The sequence below is a fragment of the Fukomys damarensis genome, unplaced genomic scaffold (assembly GCF_012274545.1).
Source record: "Fukomys damarensis isolate Sample0158 unplaced genomic scaffold, DMR_v1.0_HiC HiC_scaffold_39, whole genome shotgun sequence".
In the NCBI taxonomy this organism is placed as follows: Eukaryota; Metazoa; Chordata; class Mammalia; order Rodentia; family Bathyergidae; genus Fukomys; species Fukomys damarensis.
The window spans coordinates 86,623,583-86,643,869 of NW_022900951.1; the positions used below are offsets into that span (position 1 = coordinate 86,623,583).

At 33.8% G+C, this 20,287-nt stretch overlaps 1 protein-coding gene across 1 annotated transcript in view; it reads right to left on the reverse strand.

Moving 5' to 3' along the window:
* Ammecr1 (AMMECR nuclear protein 1) overlaps positions 1-20,287 on the reverse strand; it is a 125,516-nt gene that overhangs the window by 13,478 nt on the left and 91,751 nt on the right. The window contains exon 3 of the mRNA XM_010603070.2: positions 5,680-5,794. Coding sequence (XP_010601372.1) covers positions 5,680-5,794 — 115 coding nt within the window. The remainder of the gene's footprint in view (positions 1-5,679; positions 5,795-20,287) is intronic.

Below are 20,287 nucleotides of genomic sequence, written 5' to 3' on the forward strand. Positions count from 1 at the left end.
AAAAAACGTGTCTCAGGACCACAAAGTATATATTATCAGTGATCCAGAAAGCTAAATATAGGAAAGAATATCTTCAGGTTCATGGAAATGTCTTTAATCTCTGTAAGTATGATCTAAGAATCACATTTAAAATACAAAAAAATATTTCTTCATGCCTTCAAGTGATCTTGTCTGTAAAGCTAAGAAATAAAAGATGCCTGATTACAATTTAGAAAATATTTTGACTTCTGTCAGCAAAGTGCTACATTAGCTTCCATAACTTCACTGGTAGCATAATTGCTATACAAGTTCTTTTACAAACAAAAAAGCTTATTCATTTACATCATCCTGAAAATGAATGGCTATGAGATGACACACCTAGAATTATTCCTCAATCAATACTCCACTAACTGTATTGTCATTGGCTTTATATGCTTTCAGATTGTTTTTTAAAAGGAAACATGGTACCCAAACAGCTTAACTATATTATATATTAGTCCTAGGCCAACTGTCAGTTAGTAGGGCACCAACATGTTGCATGAGCTTTTCTTTCTTTCTAAAGCACCATGTCTGTCAATCATCTTGCCATTCAGAATTAAGATAACGTTGACAACCGAAGAACACAGAACAATGGTGATAAATTTCTGTATTCAAATATAAGACAGACCATGTTGAATTTATCCCCAGGGGAGAAATTTCCCTCATTTAACAATTATTTTAGCTTTACAGATAGATATTTCCATTTATCAGATAATAAACACTTTCCCCCACATTATTCTTCATCCTTCTCACACTTACCAGGGCAATAAGTAGATCATGATATGTGCAATGATCAGAGTCTTAGAAGGGTAAGGACATTGGTCCAATTTATCTCTAAGGCCTTTTGTGAGTAGTTTGGTTGTTTTTAATGACTGCAGTATTCTGATTCCTTGAGGGACTATGTATAGATACTCATTTTAGATGTCTTAACCACTATTTGGAGGAAATTTAACATATGGAATCATTATTGATCATTCTGTCAGCTCAGTATTGACTTGTAATCAATTATATCTACTGGTGAAATCATTTACCAAATATTCCATTATTATAAAAGTAAAGTTACTCTAGTCCCTAAAATAAACTCCAAAGTAAGTCTTACTCTCCTACTAACTTCCACTATAAAACTAGAGATGAGTTATATTGCCAAATGACAGTTCCAAAAAGACTACATCAAAAACCTTGGACAAAAAAACAATAAAGAGAGTAGGCAACCCTATAGCAGTCCATTCTGCTTCCTGGTAAGCTGAAAATTAGGTCGCTATTACTACCAGCCATATGGCTCACCCTCACAATCACAAGGATGTCTCTCTTGTTAATGAAGTTACTTATCTCTATTCTTTGGGATTTTTAAACTATATCATCTTTCTGTTTTGATCTGGGCACTTTTACCTTTATTTAGGGATTCTATGGTAGCAATATACTTCACCAGTGGGTGTCAAATTTCAAACTTTTCTAACAGAGAAGTCCCATGTTAGAGGCTTCTGCTTATATAAAATATTATCTATCTTTGAATTTAAAATTCTCTATGAAAGTTCTGAAAACTCTGTTTTCTTTTACAGTGTAAACATATATGTAAAACTGCGTTTCAGGTCAAAATTAGATGCTTATGGTAAACAGAATATTTTATTCTTGGAAGAAAAGCTGTACTGATTTGACAGTGTAAATTTTCTCAAAGTGAAGTGTATAGTATCTAATATAAACTGACTTCTCAAAAACAAAATTCAAAACACAACTTAACTACATACAGAGATAAACAAAGACTTCCTTTTAATCTTCTTTTATTTATTTTTTAATTTGGTACCAGGGATCGAACTTGGGCCCTTGCACTTGCAAGACAGGTGGCAGAACCACTGAGCCAAGTACCCAGCCCTAATCTTCTTTTAAATAGTAACTGTACGTATATTCAATATGATTTTAGATACAAAGCCAAATAAATATGTAGGTTTATCAATACAGATAAAGAATAGAACAAAATAAAGGTACCTGTGGGGATCTGGTTTCAGGATCCTCACCCCCCCATTCCAAAATCCATGGATGTTCGAGTTCCTTGTACAAAATGACATAGCATTTACATATAACCTATACATACTATCCTGTATACTTTAAATCATCTCTATATTACTTAAAATAATGAATATAACATAAATGCTATGTAAATAGTTGCTATACTGCATTGTGTCTAGGGAATAATGACAAGAAACAAGTCTGTAAATATTCAACACATTTTTTATATTTTTCTATATTTTTGGATGCTTAATCAATGTATGGAGAACTCACAGATAAGGAGATTTTTACTATATTCCCAAGTGTTAACAGGAGTTTTTTCAGAATGGTATAATTATTAATGACTTGCATTCTTTAAACTTTCTGAATTATTAAAATTTTCTTCAATAAATGTAAATATTATGGTCAGCGTGTGTATGTGCATGTGTGTGTGTAAAATTTATTTTCCATTTTTGTTAAAATATACATAAAAATTTACCATTTTAATAATTTTGAAGCATTCAATTCGGTGGCATTATATTCAGTGTTGTGAAAACCACTACTATCTAAAATTCCAGAACCTTTTCATCACTCCAAATGAAAACCTACCCATTAAGCAATTAATTCCTATTCACCTATCTCCCAGGTTCTGGCAACCAGCCCTCTACTTTCTATCTCTATAGATTTCACCATTCTGGATATTCATATAAATGGAATCGTACTATGTGACCTTTTATGTTTGACTTCTTTCACTTAGCATGTTTCTTAGGGTTCATTCATATTGTGACATACATTAGTACTTCATTACTTTTTATGGCAGAATAATATTCAACTGTAGGTGCCAGGGATCTAGCTCAGTAGTTCCGCCACCTGCTTTTCAAGCACAAGGTCACCAGTTTGATCCCAGGTACCAAAAAAAAAAAATCAACTCTATAGATATATACCTTTCTTTTTATCCATTTATCTAGTGACAAATATTTAAGTTGTTTCCACCTTCGATCATTCTCATTATAGTGATTCTGATTATAAATGCTATAAACATTTGTGCCTAAGTTTTTGTTTCAACACTTTTTAAAATTTCTTTGGGGCATGTATATAGGTGTAGAATTATATCAATATAATTTTTAAATGTCATTAATCGCACTTTGGCATTATGTAATTAAAGTAACAATGTTTTTTTAGAATTATTAAAGATAACCTTTAGAATATCATTCCCACAGTAATATTTGATTTTTCAATCACAATGGTACATATTCAAAGAGCAACTCACACTCTTGTAGTTAAAATGTAATTTTCACTCTGACTCTTTAAGGAGAAATTTCTCTTGTCCCAACAACTTTAAACAATGATGAAATAACTGAATAGTCTTTTTCTCCGAGCCTAGCAGCATCTAATTTACTTACAAATGACTGCACATTAAAAGTACAAATATGTATTTTTTGCTTCAATAAGAAAGCATCACTTAACAGACAAAAACATTTAAGCTCTAAATTTTTTATTAATTAAATATGCAAGGTCAAGAAATAATATAGAATCGTCTAGAAATTCAAGCTTATAGACAGTAACTAAAGAGGATAAAATGCCCCTGAAAGAGTATACAGGGACATTACTTAAGTGATTTACTTTCCACCTTCCTAACACAAAACTGATATATCTCATGAACATAAAAGCTCAATAACATCAAGGTTAATTTTAACTGTAGGCAGTGCTTGAAGTAGGCTAAAGAAGATGCTGATTTACTTTGTGCTTATCTATACCTATATAACACCTATGAGATTCTTACCCTGCTATACATGTGCACACATATTTATACAATACATGATCATGAATGCTGCACACATGTATCTATGCATAATGCCCAAACTGTACCTATAAGTCAATGGCTGCCAATAAGAAGAGAAGGGTTTTTGTAGCTTGGTCATTTTCTAGATGTTAGACTTCTTTCTCTATTATTCCCACCCCTACCACTACATATACTGCATCTGTCACCTAGAAAGCAGAAATAAAAATTGGGCTAGAGAAGAGGGTACAGCAGCCCTAAATCAGTAAGGGAATCATCCAAACTCTAATACAGATAAATGAAAAGGTGACAATATTTGGGGCCATTTAAAAATAATGTACTCACGAATATGTCCATAATATCAGTAAAATTTCTCTTTAAGAAAAACCAAATAGGAACAACAAACTTACAAAAAACTATAAGGCAGGAAATTTTAATTCTACAAAAGGTTTCATACATTCCAACTTTGCAAGGACTACCATTATTTTATTTCTTCCTTTACAAAAATCCTAAGCTGCTTTTATATTCTGGTAATGTTCCAAAAAATCTTACCACAAAACAAAAAAAGAGTTCTTTCACTCTACTCTGTGCAGAAAAAAATTTTAAAACAGCTCTGGCATAAGAATAATTTACATCATGGAGATTTTTTTCAAATGAATATCAAGAATTTTACAAATGTCTTATTCTGTATTTCTAAAAAGTGAATTACAATGGTATGAATTGTCTGAAGTCTCACAAGGAATCAGGGAAAACCCAAAAAATAAAATTCAAGTCCAATTAACTGTGAAGACAGTAATCTGGCCACAAGGCAGTATATCTCAGTTACCAAGAGTGATTGTTTATCTAAAACAGCTGTAGAATTAAATCATGTTATACCATAACAATAAAGTAATACCATTTCTGAGTAGTATGAAAAGGAACATGAATTCACTAAATCCCCATTGTTGCAGTCCACAGCATGTTTCTTTGTATTTAGTGATACATACATTTCCACCACTTTTGTACATATAGCACAGTGTCTGGAATACAGTTGGCATTTAGTAATATGGGCAAGTACATGGATGTAAAACTTCATAAACCTATACATATCTCCTCTCAACCACTAAAGCAAATCATGATGAGGACCTCTGAACTTCATTACAAAGCCAAACCTACATATTAAAGAAAAATAAAAATAGCATCAAGGGAGGCTTCTCTGATGATGGCAGAGATGCTCTAGATCAGTGGTGGCAAACCTATGCCATATGTGCCACAACTAGCTGTTTGTTAACACTGAAAGCTCTAAAAGGTTCGCCATCATTGCTATAGATATAATCTTATCTGCTAGAGAAAAAGTGTTTAGATTAAGGTAGTCAAGAATGAATTCACATTATTTAATTCATTCTTGGGTTTGCCCTGATTCCTTGTGAGACTTCAGACAATTCATACCGTTGCAATTCACTTTTTAGAAATACAGAATATTTAATTCAACATTCTGTCACTTCTATGTGCTGACTTCCCCCAGTGGTATATTATTTTAAATAATTCTTGTTTCTTGATTCTCAAATCCATCCTCTGATGTCCTAATCACTTGTTAGCAGTTAAATATGAGTGCACTGAAATTGAAATAAAAGGAGAAATACATTCTAGTCAGTTCTTCTTATTACTTATTAACAGCTTTTACGAGGTTCTCTGGTGAGGTAGTAAGATTTTTTTAAAAAATGACCAAATACAGTAAGGGTGTTATAACAACACATGGAACTTTGTTTTTTTAAAAAATAGTTTTATTGATATCTCATTGTTCAACAGTGAGGTTTATTTATCCACGAGAATGTGTTGAAGGAGTTACTTTCTGGGCCTAGTTTTTAACATCTCAGGAATTAACTTCAATATTCTTTTAAAATTTTCTATAATCTTACCTCCCAGTCCAAATAATCACAGACATCTTCAAAGTTAGTGAGCAGAGACACTGAGCAGAAAAGCCGTGGCAGCTCATCCCTTGTCATTGGGGGAAAACGGCTATCTTTAAGGGCACTGTTGAAAACAAAGAAAAATATTAAAGCAATTACTAGAGAGGAATTTTCTAATTTTAAATGTAGAAAATTGTTAGAAAAAACGTGAGATTAAAAAAGAAACAGTAAAATATTAAAGATGCCAAAAATCTTCAAATGTAATTAAAGTCTCCAAAGATTTTAGATTTTCATTTAATAGATTGTTTGCCAGCAATTCTTTTTTTTTTTTTTTTTTTTTTTTTTTGTACCAGGGATTCAACTCGGGTCCTTGAGCTTGCAAGGCAGGCCACCGAACTGCTGAGCTAAAACCCCGGCCCTGCCAGCAATTTTTGTGACTACTTCAACTGCAAAGAGTGAATGATCAATTAAATTTTCTGTATAGCCATCTCTTGATGTCTTTCTGTATTACTTGCAGAATCTCAAAATATTTTATTTTACTTTGAGGAAAATAAAAACCAAACTAGCGGAAACTTGTTGGAAGACCACTGGATCTAGTGTTGGTGGGGGCAAAACCACACAATCACATTGTAAAAATAAAAAGAACTTTATACTAGGTTTACCAGTTGCCACAGAATGGCACTCAAAGAGTTAAAAAAGATCAAAATTTCATTTTCTTTAAGCCAAAAAAAAAAAAAATCAAAGAACATGAAAATCATCCAAATTATAGACTAAAAATACAAGGATTTTACGGCCTTTGTAAAGGCTAACTTAAAATATGACTCAAAAATTGTGAAACTATAGGAAATAAGGCTAGTCTAAGAAATAAAAGTATGATTATAAGACCATTAATCCACCAGCAGATTTTTGAGTACATCAATTCTGATTGGCTCTTTATTCAAGCATTTTATATTATATTACAATGCCAAACTCTGGAAGAACCTCACTGTAAAAGACAAAAATGCTGGAAGGCCATAAATCTTCCTACAACTGTACAACAGACAAATCTCATACACACACACACACACACACACACACACACACACACACAGAGGCACTGTGTGTTCCTTATACTTTTATAAGAAACTACTTCCTGATCATGAAAAACAAACACACCACTGATTGTCCACTATATTAATGGTGCTACTGGTATTCATGTCATTCATCTTCGAAGTCTTAAATGGCAGCCAGACTTAGAAAATATTTTCACAGCTTAATCCTTAGAGGTTAGAAACTTAAACCAACGACTTAAATCATAACAAAGTTTCATGGCCTTTGGATATTCTGAAGCTCACCTATTGTGTTTCTATTTTCACTGCCTTTTGGTATATACTGCATCCTGATCTACAAAGGAAAAGGCTGCTAGGAAGATATAACAATGTTATAGATTTTTAAAGGAAATGTTTTCTTCATTCAAAAAGCCAAGGTTAATCAAGAAAATCAGGAAATTGTGATAACGTATACTCTGAAAACTGTACTTTACTATTTTATAATTTAGCAACATAAATCTCTATAGTTTGGTTTCTTTTATTTTCCTACTGGCAAATAAAGTTTTTAAAAATACCTTCATGTTCTCATTTAAAGCCAAGATAAAGACACTGTATAACCACTTCCTTTACACACACACACACACACACACACACACACAGACACCTGAGTGAAATTCTAAAACATAATCCAGAAGAGCTCCATAAAAAAGCTCGTAAAAAGATCAATCACATTTTTAGTTTTCCTGTTAAAAAGAAAAGGTAAAAGTACTTGTATGTTCGAATAATATATAGTTTTGTGTCATAGATTATTGTTAATATATACATAAAACTGCAAACATATAATTACATAGGATTAAGTACATTCACACTGTTATGCACCCAGCAGCATCATCTAGCTCCAAAATTTTGCATATTTCCCAACTAAAACTGTACCCATAAAACACTAACTGCCCATTCCTCCCCTTCCTCAGCCCCTGGCATAAAATGATTTACATATATTTTTATATATGTAACTTCCAAACAGTTATAGTAATACTAGCACTAATGTTTTAATACAGAATAGCCTCATTGAGTTTTAATTTACATACCCCTAAGTTTACTCCTTGAAAGCATACAATTTAATGGTGAGTATCATCACCACTAAATATCAGAATGTTTCATAACCTTAAAAAGAAATCTCACATCCATTAGCAATCACTGCCCTCTCCTCCCATCCCTAGGTTCCTGATGATCACTAATCTAATTTTTCTGTTTTTATGGATTTCCCTATTCTGGAAGTTTTTTATAAGTGGAATCATATAACAGTATTGTCTCGTCTCTGACTTCTTTCAATTAGTATAATGTTTTTAGGATTTACCTATATTGTAGCATGTATCAGTACTCCATTCGTTCTAATGCCTAGTAACTTCCTATTGTATGGCTATACCATATTTTGTCATCTGTTTATAAATGGATGAACATATGGGCTATTTCTATATGTTAGCTATTATGAATAATTCTGCTATGAACATTTGCATGTAAGGTTTAGTTAGGGCATGTTTTCATTTCTCTTTGATAGATACCTAGCAATGAAATAATTGGCCATGGCTATATGATTCTACATCCTCATCCTACAATGTATGAGGATGTTAAATTTTTCAATGTCCTCACCAATGTTTGTTACTATGTGTCGCCCCCTCTCCTTTTGCGGGTGGTGATACTAGGAGTTGAACCCAGGGCCTCATGCAGGCTAATCAAGTGCTCTACCACTGAGCTATATCCCAGCCCATTTTAAAACTTTTTATTTTGAGACAAGGTCTCACTGTGTTTCAGGGCTACCTCTGACTTGAGATACTCCTACCTCAGCCTTCCAAGTAGCTAAGATTAAAGGCGTGTTCCACCACAACCAGCTTGTTTGTCTTTTTACTATAGTGCTAGACCTCCTTTAATTCAGCTCTTTTAATAACTACCTCTAGCTTTTTTTATTGATTAAGTTTATTCATACAGTTTAGGTATACAGTATGATGACATTCATCTTTGGAAATGTGTACCTTTAGATGATATATTTCTTATTTTTTCTCCACTCCCCTGCCCTCCCTTCAACCCCTCCCTGCCTCCCTATTTACAAAGACTTTCTGTTTTTTTCTTTCTCATATTTATTCCTTTCCCTTCTTTCCTTTCTCCTACCCTTCCCTTTTTTCCCCTTCCCCTTTGTGCCTTTTCTTCCTATTTCACATTATCTATTATACATTTTGATCCTTATTTATACTTTCAGTTTCTCACACCAGAGAAACTATCTGGTATTTACAAATGTGTGTCCTATTTATTTCACTTAAGAGTATGGGCGGCTTTTTTATTACAGTAATACATGTAAACTGGGTGTGGTAGTGCATGCCTGTAATCCCAGCACTCAGGGGGCTGTGGCAGCGGGATAATCATGAATTCAGCTTCATAGTGTGCTCAATGCCAGCCTGAAATACATGGCGAGACTCTGTCTCAAAAAAATAAATAAGTGGGATGAGGATTTAGCTCAGTGGTGCTATGGCCTGCCTTGCAAGCACAAGGTCCTGAGTTTGATCCCTGGTACCTAAATAACTAAATATAAATAAATAAACAAACAAACAAAACAGTACATGTATTGAAGTCCTCATAAATTTAATTTCTTAATAATTTGAATTAAGCTATCATTCTGTTTACTTTATTCTGCAAACAAGTCAATGAATGGTTAATTTTAGCCCTGTGAAATTCAACCTATCTCAAATCGAGGAAAATTCCAGGTACCTAAAATGTGTAACAGGATTAAGCTAGCAAGCTTTTTCTCATGATGTAGAGCTTTATTGCTCTATCACTAGACTTTCAAAAACCAAGGATATTTGGAAAAATAAGTAAGGGAGAAATGCTAGTACAGTTAATGGGAGAAAATCACAATGATGTTTTACTATACCAAGATTCAAATGTATTGACTTGAAAGCTCTGAAATAGTAAAGGGCCATCAGTCATGATAGAGTCTAATTGTACAGACACATTCATGTAATTTATTCTTGCATTTTCATTCAATACTAAGTAACTTTTCATTAAACCCATAAATATAGAAAGATTCCAAAGGTAGAAAGCCCTCAAAGTCTGTAAATGTAAATTCCCCAGCAAACAAACTAGCAATGAAAGCCTAGCAAGGATTTAAGGGATTAAAAAAAGATGAAAATGCAGCTAGAGACTAACCTCTGAGTTGCCAGGCTGGTATGGACAGCTGATAAACAACAGAATTCAGCTTCCCTCAGCCAATCTCTTTTTAGCATAGAGAACTGTTAAAGCTGAACAGTTAGGATATACAGTTCAAAGTTGGGCAGTTACTTGTGCTAAGTGACCCAGCTGAGTTAATGAGAGACAAAGAGAGGAATCAGTATGGAGATTCCTCAAAAAACTAAAAACAGAACCCAGACGTTCTGACTGAAGTTCAAATTCTTTCTAGTATCCACACTTTAATTTTTATTTTTAATTGGATTATGTTTTTTAATTTAAAAATAGTTGCCTTACTTGGCAGTTCTGATCTTATACACACATTGTCGCTGTTTAAAGATAATAAATAATAATTCAAAGTATTCATTAATAGCCAAAGGGTAAACTGAGCTAGATTTCTTGTCTATTGAAAATCTGCAGGAATAATAAAAATTTTAAAATATTATTGTGCATAGAAAGCATCTTATACTAAAGTAGTACTCTGCCAATTTAAATTCCAGTCTAAAAAATACACAAGGATCTTGTAGTAAATTAATATTAAATTATCTTTGCTAGACTAGGAAGCCATTTTCTATGTTTAAATATTACTAGCAAAGAACAAAAAAACAAGAAAACTTTTGTACAAAACAAGTCAGCTATTCTATCACACTGCTAGTTTAAACCAGGCAAAGTTGAAACAACAATTTAGTTCACAAACCAAATTCAACTCTATTCAAATTGGCACCTTTCCAAGAATACACTTCACCTAATTGAGATGCAGCCTTAACATCTGTCAAAGTTAATATCTACAATGAGGAAAAAAAAAAAACAAAGTTAATGTCTAATGTTAAATAGCACTTTAATGAAAATGCGTATTTTGAGAAAAGAAGTAAGAATTTAGCTATCAAAGAATCAAAGGGTTTGTGACAGCTCCTAGAAACTATGGTAAAAAGAAAAAAAAACAGTTGAGAAGAGGCAATACCTTAGATACATGCAGCATGCAAAAGAAATGATTTAAGTGAATCTGTATAGCCATTTATTCATTGGTTATTTGCTTCTGAAAAAAGTGATAACTTTAGTCAGTTAACCAGTGGCAAGTTATCAAGCTGAAAGGGGCTTCCTATGGCATGCAAACATTTTTTTCAAGACAAAGACGTAATTAAACCGAAAATGTAAAAACTGCTATTTGGATAAGTAAAAAGAAGCAAATGAAGCACGCATTAGTCTAAATTTAAAAAGTTTCTTTATGAGAGGTTTCAACCACTAGAAAATTCCATATTCTGCCATTCGCTATTATAGCATCTGAAACAGAATTCAAATAAGACATGTTTGAACCTCAGAAACTTAAGACTACTCAAATCCTAAACCCACATCTGAAAAATAAATAATAGATAACCTCTCTTTCTCATTAAGTGGCAATTTTAGTTTCTGCAAATTCAAGAAATAATGCACACAAAATAAAATGCAAATACTGTGCCTATTCACCAAACCTAAGGGTAGAGAGGAAGAGCAGAAGATACAATTATAGATAGTTAGGGAAGAAGGGAGGAGAACCTTATTTTGGTGAAGGCTGTGACTCGCACAAGAAAAATTTTGAATTGTAAGCCATCTATACAATGTTACTTAATTTGAAGGTATTTTTCTCTTCATTTATAAATACAACCTACTTTCTGCTTAATGAACATTAATGTTTATTAATTTTAACATAGATTTTAATCTGATATTATAGGTAATTCATCAGGATTCAAGGAAAGAATACACCTCAGACAATAGGAAAAAAGGTAGAAAAGAAGGAAAGAAAAGAAGTATACAAAGAAATAAAGAGGAAGACAAAAACAAGTAAAGAAATGATTTGGGAGGCAAAGAGAGTACAAACAAGGGGGTACACCTAGAAAGGGCTAAAATAGAGACATATATGAAGGGACAAAGAAGGAAAGCTGGAAGGGTAAGAAGGAGAGGGAAGTAAAGGTTGTTTCAATAAGATTCAAATTATTTGGCCCCATCCTATGAGATTCACTTAGCCTTTAAGAGAATTTTTACCTACTGCCTTCTGGCTAGCTTACAGTTTTTAAATTGCCGGAATGTTGAATTTTTAAAAGCCCCTATTTTTTATGAGATAGCCACACCTGTCCACCAGGAGGGAAAAATACTTCTTGGGCTATAAGCTGTGATGACCATAGCAGTGTCATCAGAATCTTCCCCCGAGGCCACATGTTCCTAATGTTTACATTAAGGGAACAGTTGTGAATTTGATTTAGTAGAGCAGAACTAAAACTGGAAAATATAAGACACATAAAGAAACAGATGGCTAAAGGTATACATGACAAACTTTTCTCATTTCCTTCTTTAAAATGTCCACATAATGCTTTTCTCATGGAGCTTCTAGATTTACTCATCCTGTTTTTAGAAATGAACTACTAGAAATCATTTTTTCTGATGAAAATTCTTTAAAATATGAGTACAATTTAATTTTCATCTTATGACTCAGGTTCTTCTTTAAGACTGAGTCATTTATTACTGTACGTAAGAATAGTGCTTTCGTGGTATTAAAAAGGAAAAAATTTGTAGGTTTGAAAAACAAATTATAGTATGGCCACTAACAATTTTCATCTTGGGAAATTTGAAAATGTGAGATTGTTTTTACCTTCAAGAGGCTGTGACACAAAAATCATGTGACATAAGACCTTTTCGATGGATCTTTTAATTGTGTTTTCCAAGTTAAGAATCTATAAAGCTGATGAACTACCTCTTAAACTAAGTCAGAATTTAGATATGTCTTCTACAACTCTGAATGAGTATTACTTCCCCATGGCCATCAAAGGCATGTCTCCAAGGTATAAGAATAGTCCCTGCCAATAAATATAGCACCTAATATGTAAAATTCAAGTTGATCCTTGTACTTGCATTGTTACTATTATCAACAAACCATTTCTCTTTTGCAGCAATCTTCTTGAGCCACTTGTCCATTCTACATAGATCAGTTTATCTAGTTTTAGGTAACTTACCATAGTCAAATAGCTTAAGAAGATTCCTATGAAGAAACTACAGGTTGGAGATAATACTACCAGGAACTATGAATCTAGTTATATCTTCCCAGGCACATGTCAGCTGAAATGCACTGCAGTATGTTGACAGTAAATGAAAAGAATGTTTGCGCCACTATCAGCACCCACCAAATGAAGATCTCATGCTTTTCTCAGGGTCTCTCATTTATCATATATGACAGTGATCCTCCAAAATGGACCAAATGAGAGTTTCCAGGTCAATCTAAATGTTAAATATTAGTGGAGTTTAAATACGTTGTTATATCTTTTTTGTTTGTTTGTTCAGCTTTAATTGAGTTTATTGGTACATTTTAGGGATACAGTACAGTTACATTCATTGTTGGGATCTTATACCTTTACATGACAGGTCTTGATTCTCATTTTTTCCCCTTGTCCCTGCCCTCCTTTCACCCCCTCCTCCCCTCCCCATCTACAACCACGTTATTACCATCTTTTCATTATCTCACATTTTTTTCTTTTCCCTTTTTACCCTTCCCCTACCCGTCCCACCTTCCCTACACCTTTAGCTCCTTTCTTCTCAATGTCAGTAAAAATACGTTGTTAGATCTTAAATAAAATGATCCTAAATAGAACTTCTAATACTCTTTTCTTCCCACCCTACAATGGCACATCTGGGTGCATCCCACTTTGGAGAATGCTTTTAGAAGGTTGCTCCTAATATATATGGACATGACATTATGAGCAACAGCAGATCTGAATACTGAAGATCCAATATCTGTTGAGCACTTACTGAGAGTCAGGTGCTATATATGTGTCATCTTATTTAGTCTTCAAAATAATCCCATTTGTAGACGAAGAAAATAGAGGTTCAGTGATACTCAATGAGATTAAGCAACTTTCCAAAGGTAATAAAATAGGCAAGAGAGCTGATGTTTGAATAAAACACTACCTTCTTTGCAACCACTATGGAAATCAATATGGAGATACCTCAAAGAACTGGGACTAGAAGTTCCATTTGACCCAGCCATCCCTCCACTGGGTATCTTTCCAAAAGAATTAAAAGAATCATATCACAGAGATATATGTGCACCTATGTTTATAGCGGCACAGTTTGTAATAGCTAAAACTTGGAAACAGCCTATTTGTCCATCAGTTGGAGACTGGATAAAGAAGATGTGGTTTTTCTATAAAATGGAATATTACTCAGCCATAAAGAATGAGAAATTAGATTCTTTCATAGGAAAATGGATACATATTGAGGATACACTCCTAAGTAAAATAAATAAGTCATGCATGTGTAAATACCGAATAGCTTCTCTGGTGTGAATAAACTATAATAGTACATAAGATCCTAATGAGATAACTGACAATGTGAAATAGGAAGAAAGGTGTAGGGAAAGTGGGAAGGGTAGGGGAAAGCTAATAAGGGAAAAGAAAAAAATATGAGAAAATGAAAAAATAGAAATGAAGTGTTCATAAAGGTGGAGGGGAGGAGGAATGAAGGGAGAGCAGGGACAAGTGGAAAATATGAGAATCAAGACCTATCATGTAAAGGTACAAGATCCCAATGATGAATGTAACTGTACTGTATACCTAGAATGTACCAATAAACTCAATGAGGGGAAAAAAAAACTACCTGCTTCTAAAAGCCCCTCTTTTCATAGCATCACTTTCAAAATGTCAATACATCAACAGACATGTATGCAAATTTAATCACTTTTAAGGAATTTTTCCCAAGTTAATGCCTCCTTTTGTGGAGTTTAACTGAAATCTTAAGGGTACAAGTGTGAGCACTTTCTGAAACTAAGATAAGTGATACTTTTTTAGTAAGTTTTGCTCTATTCCTTCTCTATTTTGATTTTCATGATTCAGAGGTGCTGCCATTGAAAAACATCTGTTTTATCTAAATTTAATAATCCCTATTAGTGGTATACTATACCTTCCCTTATTCTGAAGTCTTTCCACAGTTTGAAATTTAATCTGCTGTAATTCATAAAAGAGTTACCCAAGTGCTAGGGTTTGGACATATCTAGGCTGTTAGGGCCTGGTTCTAATTTTTAACTTTGATTTTCCAACCTGAATATGCTTTCTCATACTCAACACAAGCATCATGTAATTCTTTTTCTTCCTTTCTTCCATGGTAATCAAATCTTTAAACTGAAGCCTTTAAATTGTAAAACATATACTGTAATAATAACGTATTTGGCATGTTGGGGTGGGACTGTCATATCTACTAGCTTATTGTCCTTTCTAAAACTACTGCCAGTCCTACACAGTATGAATCTGCTGAAATAGCATGCTGGTTCTTATTGTGTGGCTTGTCTATAGTTCTCACATGTCAGTGACTGGGGATTAAGGTAACTAAGGCAAAGAGTGTAGTTAAACTTAAAGGTGAGATAAAAGGAAACTATAAACTTTCTTAATTGAGAAAGGGACAGAGAAAGGTAGAGACAAGAAAGATTCAATGTTTTTCATCTTTATTTTCCTTCCTTCCCCAGGCCCCACTATCCAACTGTTTTCTTCTTTTTCTTGACTCTTTCTACCCTAGGAAGATAAGAAGATAGACATGACAGAAATGAAGGGGGGGTAGGGAAAAAAACAATATGACCACTAACACAAAGGCACTGCTACTCATGTGGTACAAAGACAAGTCTAACTAGCCAGCCTGCCAGACGGCCTCATGTTCACATACCCTGCCACTGGGTCAAAATGAGACTTTCCCTTTTATACAAGTTTCCATATTCTTTTTTTAATTAATTAGTTTTATTGGTACATTTAAGGTATACAATGCAATGACATTCATCATTGGAAATTTGCACCTTTACATAATCCATTTTGGTTCTTATTTTTCCCCATTCCCCTGCCCTCCCTTCAACCCCTCCACCTCTCCCTATCTACAAAGACTTTGTTTCCATTTTTGCTTTTCCTTACGTTAATTCCAATCCCATCTTTCTTTTTCTGGACCCCTCCCAGTTCCCCTTCCCTCTTGCACCTTTCAGGTTTCCATATTCTACTTTAGCCTTCAGGAAGTAGAAAATACTATCCACTGCCCATTTCTTTCTAGGGCTTTTAGTATAACCTTAAAAAGTAAATGGGATTGGAAAGAAAAGTAGAGTGCCTTACTCCCTTTTCCTAGTTGCTTAACCATCATATCAGACAGTGTTTATTAAATCAATTCCATGACCTGGGTACCTTTAAGTGGCCTATTTCTCTACAATAAATATAACCAAAAGACTTTTTAAGGTTTCTGTAATTTGCCCTACATTCATTGAAATGTAACTTTAAAATTTTTTAGCATTATATGGTATATTCAGGGCAAAGTATCTTTTCACTACTCATATTAAGTCCACCTTATATGACCCTTCATAGAGTTTCCAAACTATCTTCACATCCTTTATCTTAGCTAAACCTCAACAGCCCCATGAAACAAAGCTAATGCTACATTCTATTAGAAACTTGAATAGGTGTTCTCCAAGAACAAGGCCCCTTACAGTCATGGGTTCAACCAAATATCAGAGATGTAAGTGCTTGGTGATTATCTAGGCTGCACTTTCACCTGACATCACATGCCCAAAATTCCACAACTACTGAGTAGCACAGCCGCGACTATATGTTACATCTCCTGACTTCCCTCATCCCTGCCCAAATGCACTGATTTTTCCATTATTCTTCCACATATTTTTTGACCAGCTCTGCCCTAATCTAATAATACTCCAGAGCGGATGTTCAAGAAGCAAAGAGGAAAATGCCTAGGGCAGCAGGGGATTACTAGAACAATGAAATAGTGAGCTGCTCAGTATAACTCTAACACTGTCGGGCACCTGGCACTTGTCAGCATGCTAAAGCCAAGCAGAACCTAGAAACTGAGCAGATAACAGTGAGGGAGCAGCAAAGCACCAACACTGCACATGGGAGTGGCAACCTTAACTATTGCCCTTCTTGCATTTCTGATCCACTCCTTCCTCTCAGATTCTTACATACTCCGAGTACAGCATGTCTGTCTGTGCCTATCTCTCACTGTCTCTTTTTTTCTCCCTCCCTACCTCATTTTCTTTTCACCTTGTGGTTCATGAACTGTGTCCCACCCTTTCTTAGCTGCTGAGCTACATGAAGGATTATTGTACAGAAAAGTTATAAACTTTTATTTATTTATTTTTCCTCACTGAGTTTATTGGTACGTTTTAGGTATACAGTACAGTTACATTCATCATTGGGATCTTGTACCTTTACATGACAGGCCTTGGTTCTCATTTTTCCCCTTGTCCCTGCTCTCCCTTCACCCCCTCCTCCCTTCCCTATTTAAAAAAACTTTGTTTCCATTTTTGTATTTCTCATATTTTTTTCTTTACCTTTATTTCCTTTCACCTACCCTTTTCATTTCCCCTACACCTTTAGCCCTTTTCTTCCTATTTCAAATTGTCTATTATACCATTAGGATCTTATGTACCATTATAGTTTCACACCAGAGAAATTATTCCGTATTTACACATGAGTGACTTATTTATTTCACTTAAGAGTATATCCTCATTATGCATCAATTTTCCTATGAATGACTCTACACTTTTAAAATAGGGTATTTAATTCACTTTTACCACACTCTAAACTATTTAATCTGTTCTACTTTAATCCACTGTATGTTCTGATTGATATGTACTATAAATCATGGCAAGATAACCTCAGTGCTTATTTTCAAGTAAATAAGCAGCACAACGCCATGTGTAGATTTGTTGCAGGAAAAAAATGTGGTTCTTCATGTGCTGCTAAATCTCTCAGGCTTTAATCCAACCTATTTTCCAATCTCTTAATCTGGAACATATTTTACTTCTTTTAACAAATATGTTTAAAATGAGCCCCCAAACCAGAACAGGACATTTTTAACTCTTTATCTCTTGTCTGGTCATATCTATGAAACCTAATTTCAGTATATGTGCTGCCGAAGTGAGCACAATGGAACCTAATTTCAAAGGCAAACAAAACATTTACTTGTTGGGACCAGGGATTTAGCTCAGTGGTTCCACTACCTGCCTTGCAAGCACAAGGTCCTGAGTTTGATTCCTGGTACCCCCCCCCAAAAAAATTCTTGTTTTCTATTTGATTATCACTAAAAATTATGTTGATTTCTCAAGTGACAAGGTCTTAGTTCATTTTTTTCCCATGAAACAAGCACTTGGGGCAATAAAATGTGTTGGAAAAGCTCCACAGTTTGCTGCCAAAATAATGACAATTGCTGATTCCGTTCTATCGTACATATTAGGAAAACCACAATACATACTAAAAGGAAATAGCATTATTTCAGGATGGGAAAATGCAATGAATAAAAGCCATGCAATTTAAATTACAGTCATGTGACAATCACTGTATCTCCCATAGTAGCAAAACTTACCATAAATAAGTGGCAGTCCTAATGATTACTGATGGAAGGAAGTATCTATGAACATGAGTTAATTACTTTAGCAAATATCTAAGTGCCTGACATATGCTAAAAGTATATATCCAGGGCATATGATTAAGTCCTGTAGAATATCTTGCTTCATGGAACTATTTTAATTTTTATCATTATATGATCGGTGGAAGTTTTACTAAGCTGCTATAACATGACTAGCATTACAGCACCTAGTGATGAGTATGAATTTATAAACTATTTCACATTTTAGATATTAAAAAGGAGTAAGAAAACTAAACTCACAAGGACTTGCTATGTCTTAACTTTTATGCATAATTACCCATTGGTAGAAAATTTACCATCCTAAGCAGAACCTATAGAAACCCTAATGAAAAATTAACTTTTAATTATTTATACCCATGCATATATGTATAACTTAATTAGACCATAAATTTAATGAGTATATTGACCGTGCTCATTTTTGCTCACCATTGTTCACCCAGTATAGAATAGCTGGTATTTAATGAATAAATAAAGAAATATAAGGTAGTCTCATATTTAATAAACATTTATTGTTACTATAATAAACATAAATGACCCCATCAGTTATAGTTCATTAAACAGTCAATGTTCCCTTATATTATTTTTTATTATTGTTTATTGGTATAATTTAGACATAGATGATGATCTCATATATTCCTTATATTCTTTTCTTCTTATACTCTGTGAATATTTTTCATTCATGAAGTTAAGAACTGTTCCATTAAGTTTGTTTTCTTCTGTTTCTATTAAATGCTATTCATTTAGAAAGTGGTAACTGGTCATTTTAGTCTTTAGAGTAGTATGCATTCATGGTGTGGTACACTTTGGCAACGTTTTTATATCTAAAACACATACACTGCTATAAATAGATAATAATTTTCCATGATATAGACATTGAGTTGTTTTGATTTCATAGGTCTTTCCCCTCCTAGGGAAACACAGATGCTTAGCATTCTGAAGGAGCTCAATAGCTTCCTATATTTGTGGTGTCATTATTACCATTTTGTTATAGCCTGAAAAATATAGGGACCCATATTACTAGGTATTTTTATACTTTTCATGTCTTCTTATAAAGGGACATCTTATAAACTGGATGAATTCTAAGACATCAAGGGCAGACACAGAAAAGAAAGAGAAAAAGAAAAAAGAAAGAAAGAAAGAAACAAGCAACAGTCTCTCCAAATGGACATAGGAATAACAAATCAGACATTAGTCCACAAATTTTAAAAATCCTTTAAAAAATCTTATGGCTACTCTTTCTGTTCTCTATAGGATTTCAGGTTAGTAAACATCCAAAAGAAAAAGGAAACTTGTTGAAAATCTAGCCTCTGAAGCAATCAGAATTCTCTACTAAGATGGCTGCCTCTGGAGAAGATGGGTGGGAAGGGTACCTGTCTGGTGGGGCCATGAGAATGCTTGTCAACTTAGAGGTTTACACAACTTACAACACTGATGGGGTTGTAAGCATTAATATGTGCCAGCACACATTCTCTTAGTCATAGAGACTTTAAAATTCTAAGGTCTGGTTTGCCTTTTACAAGACATAATATTGGTTAAAAATGTTTTTCTTAGCATACTCCACAAATCTAAGAAACTAGCTTATAAGCACTTCATTTTCCTTTTCCCCTGCCATGCCCTTGCCCTTCTCCCAGGTAACTAAAAACCATTTCTAGAGTAATATCATTAAATGTACATTTAATGATATAACTCTAGAATATTCTCTTTCCAGATAATGATTAAGATGCTAATACAAAAAATGTTGCCAGGTACCACAACAGTAATAGAACTTTGATGTTTTCTGGATATTATTCTTTTCTTTGTTTTTTTCTGTTTTGTTTGTTTTTTATGGAATGTGCTGAATGTCTATAATTTTGTTCAGATGACTGCAGAACCTGGAAAAGCTGTTGCTGCTATTGATGCATAACATACTGCTATTATTAGTCTTTTTATATAAATATAAATAT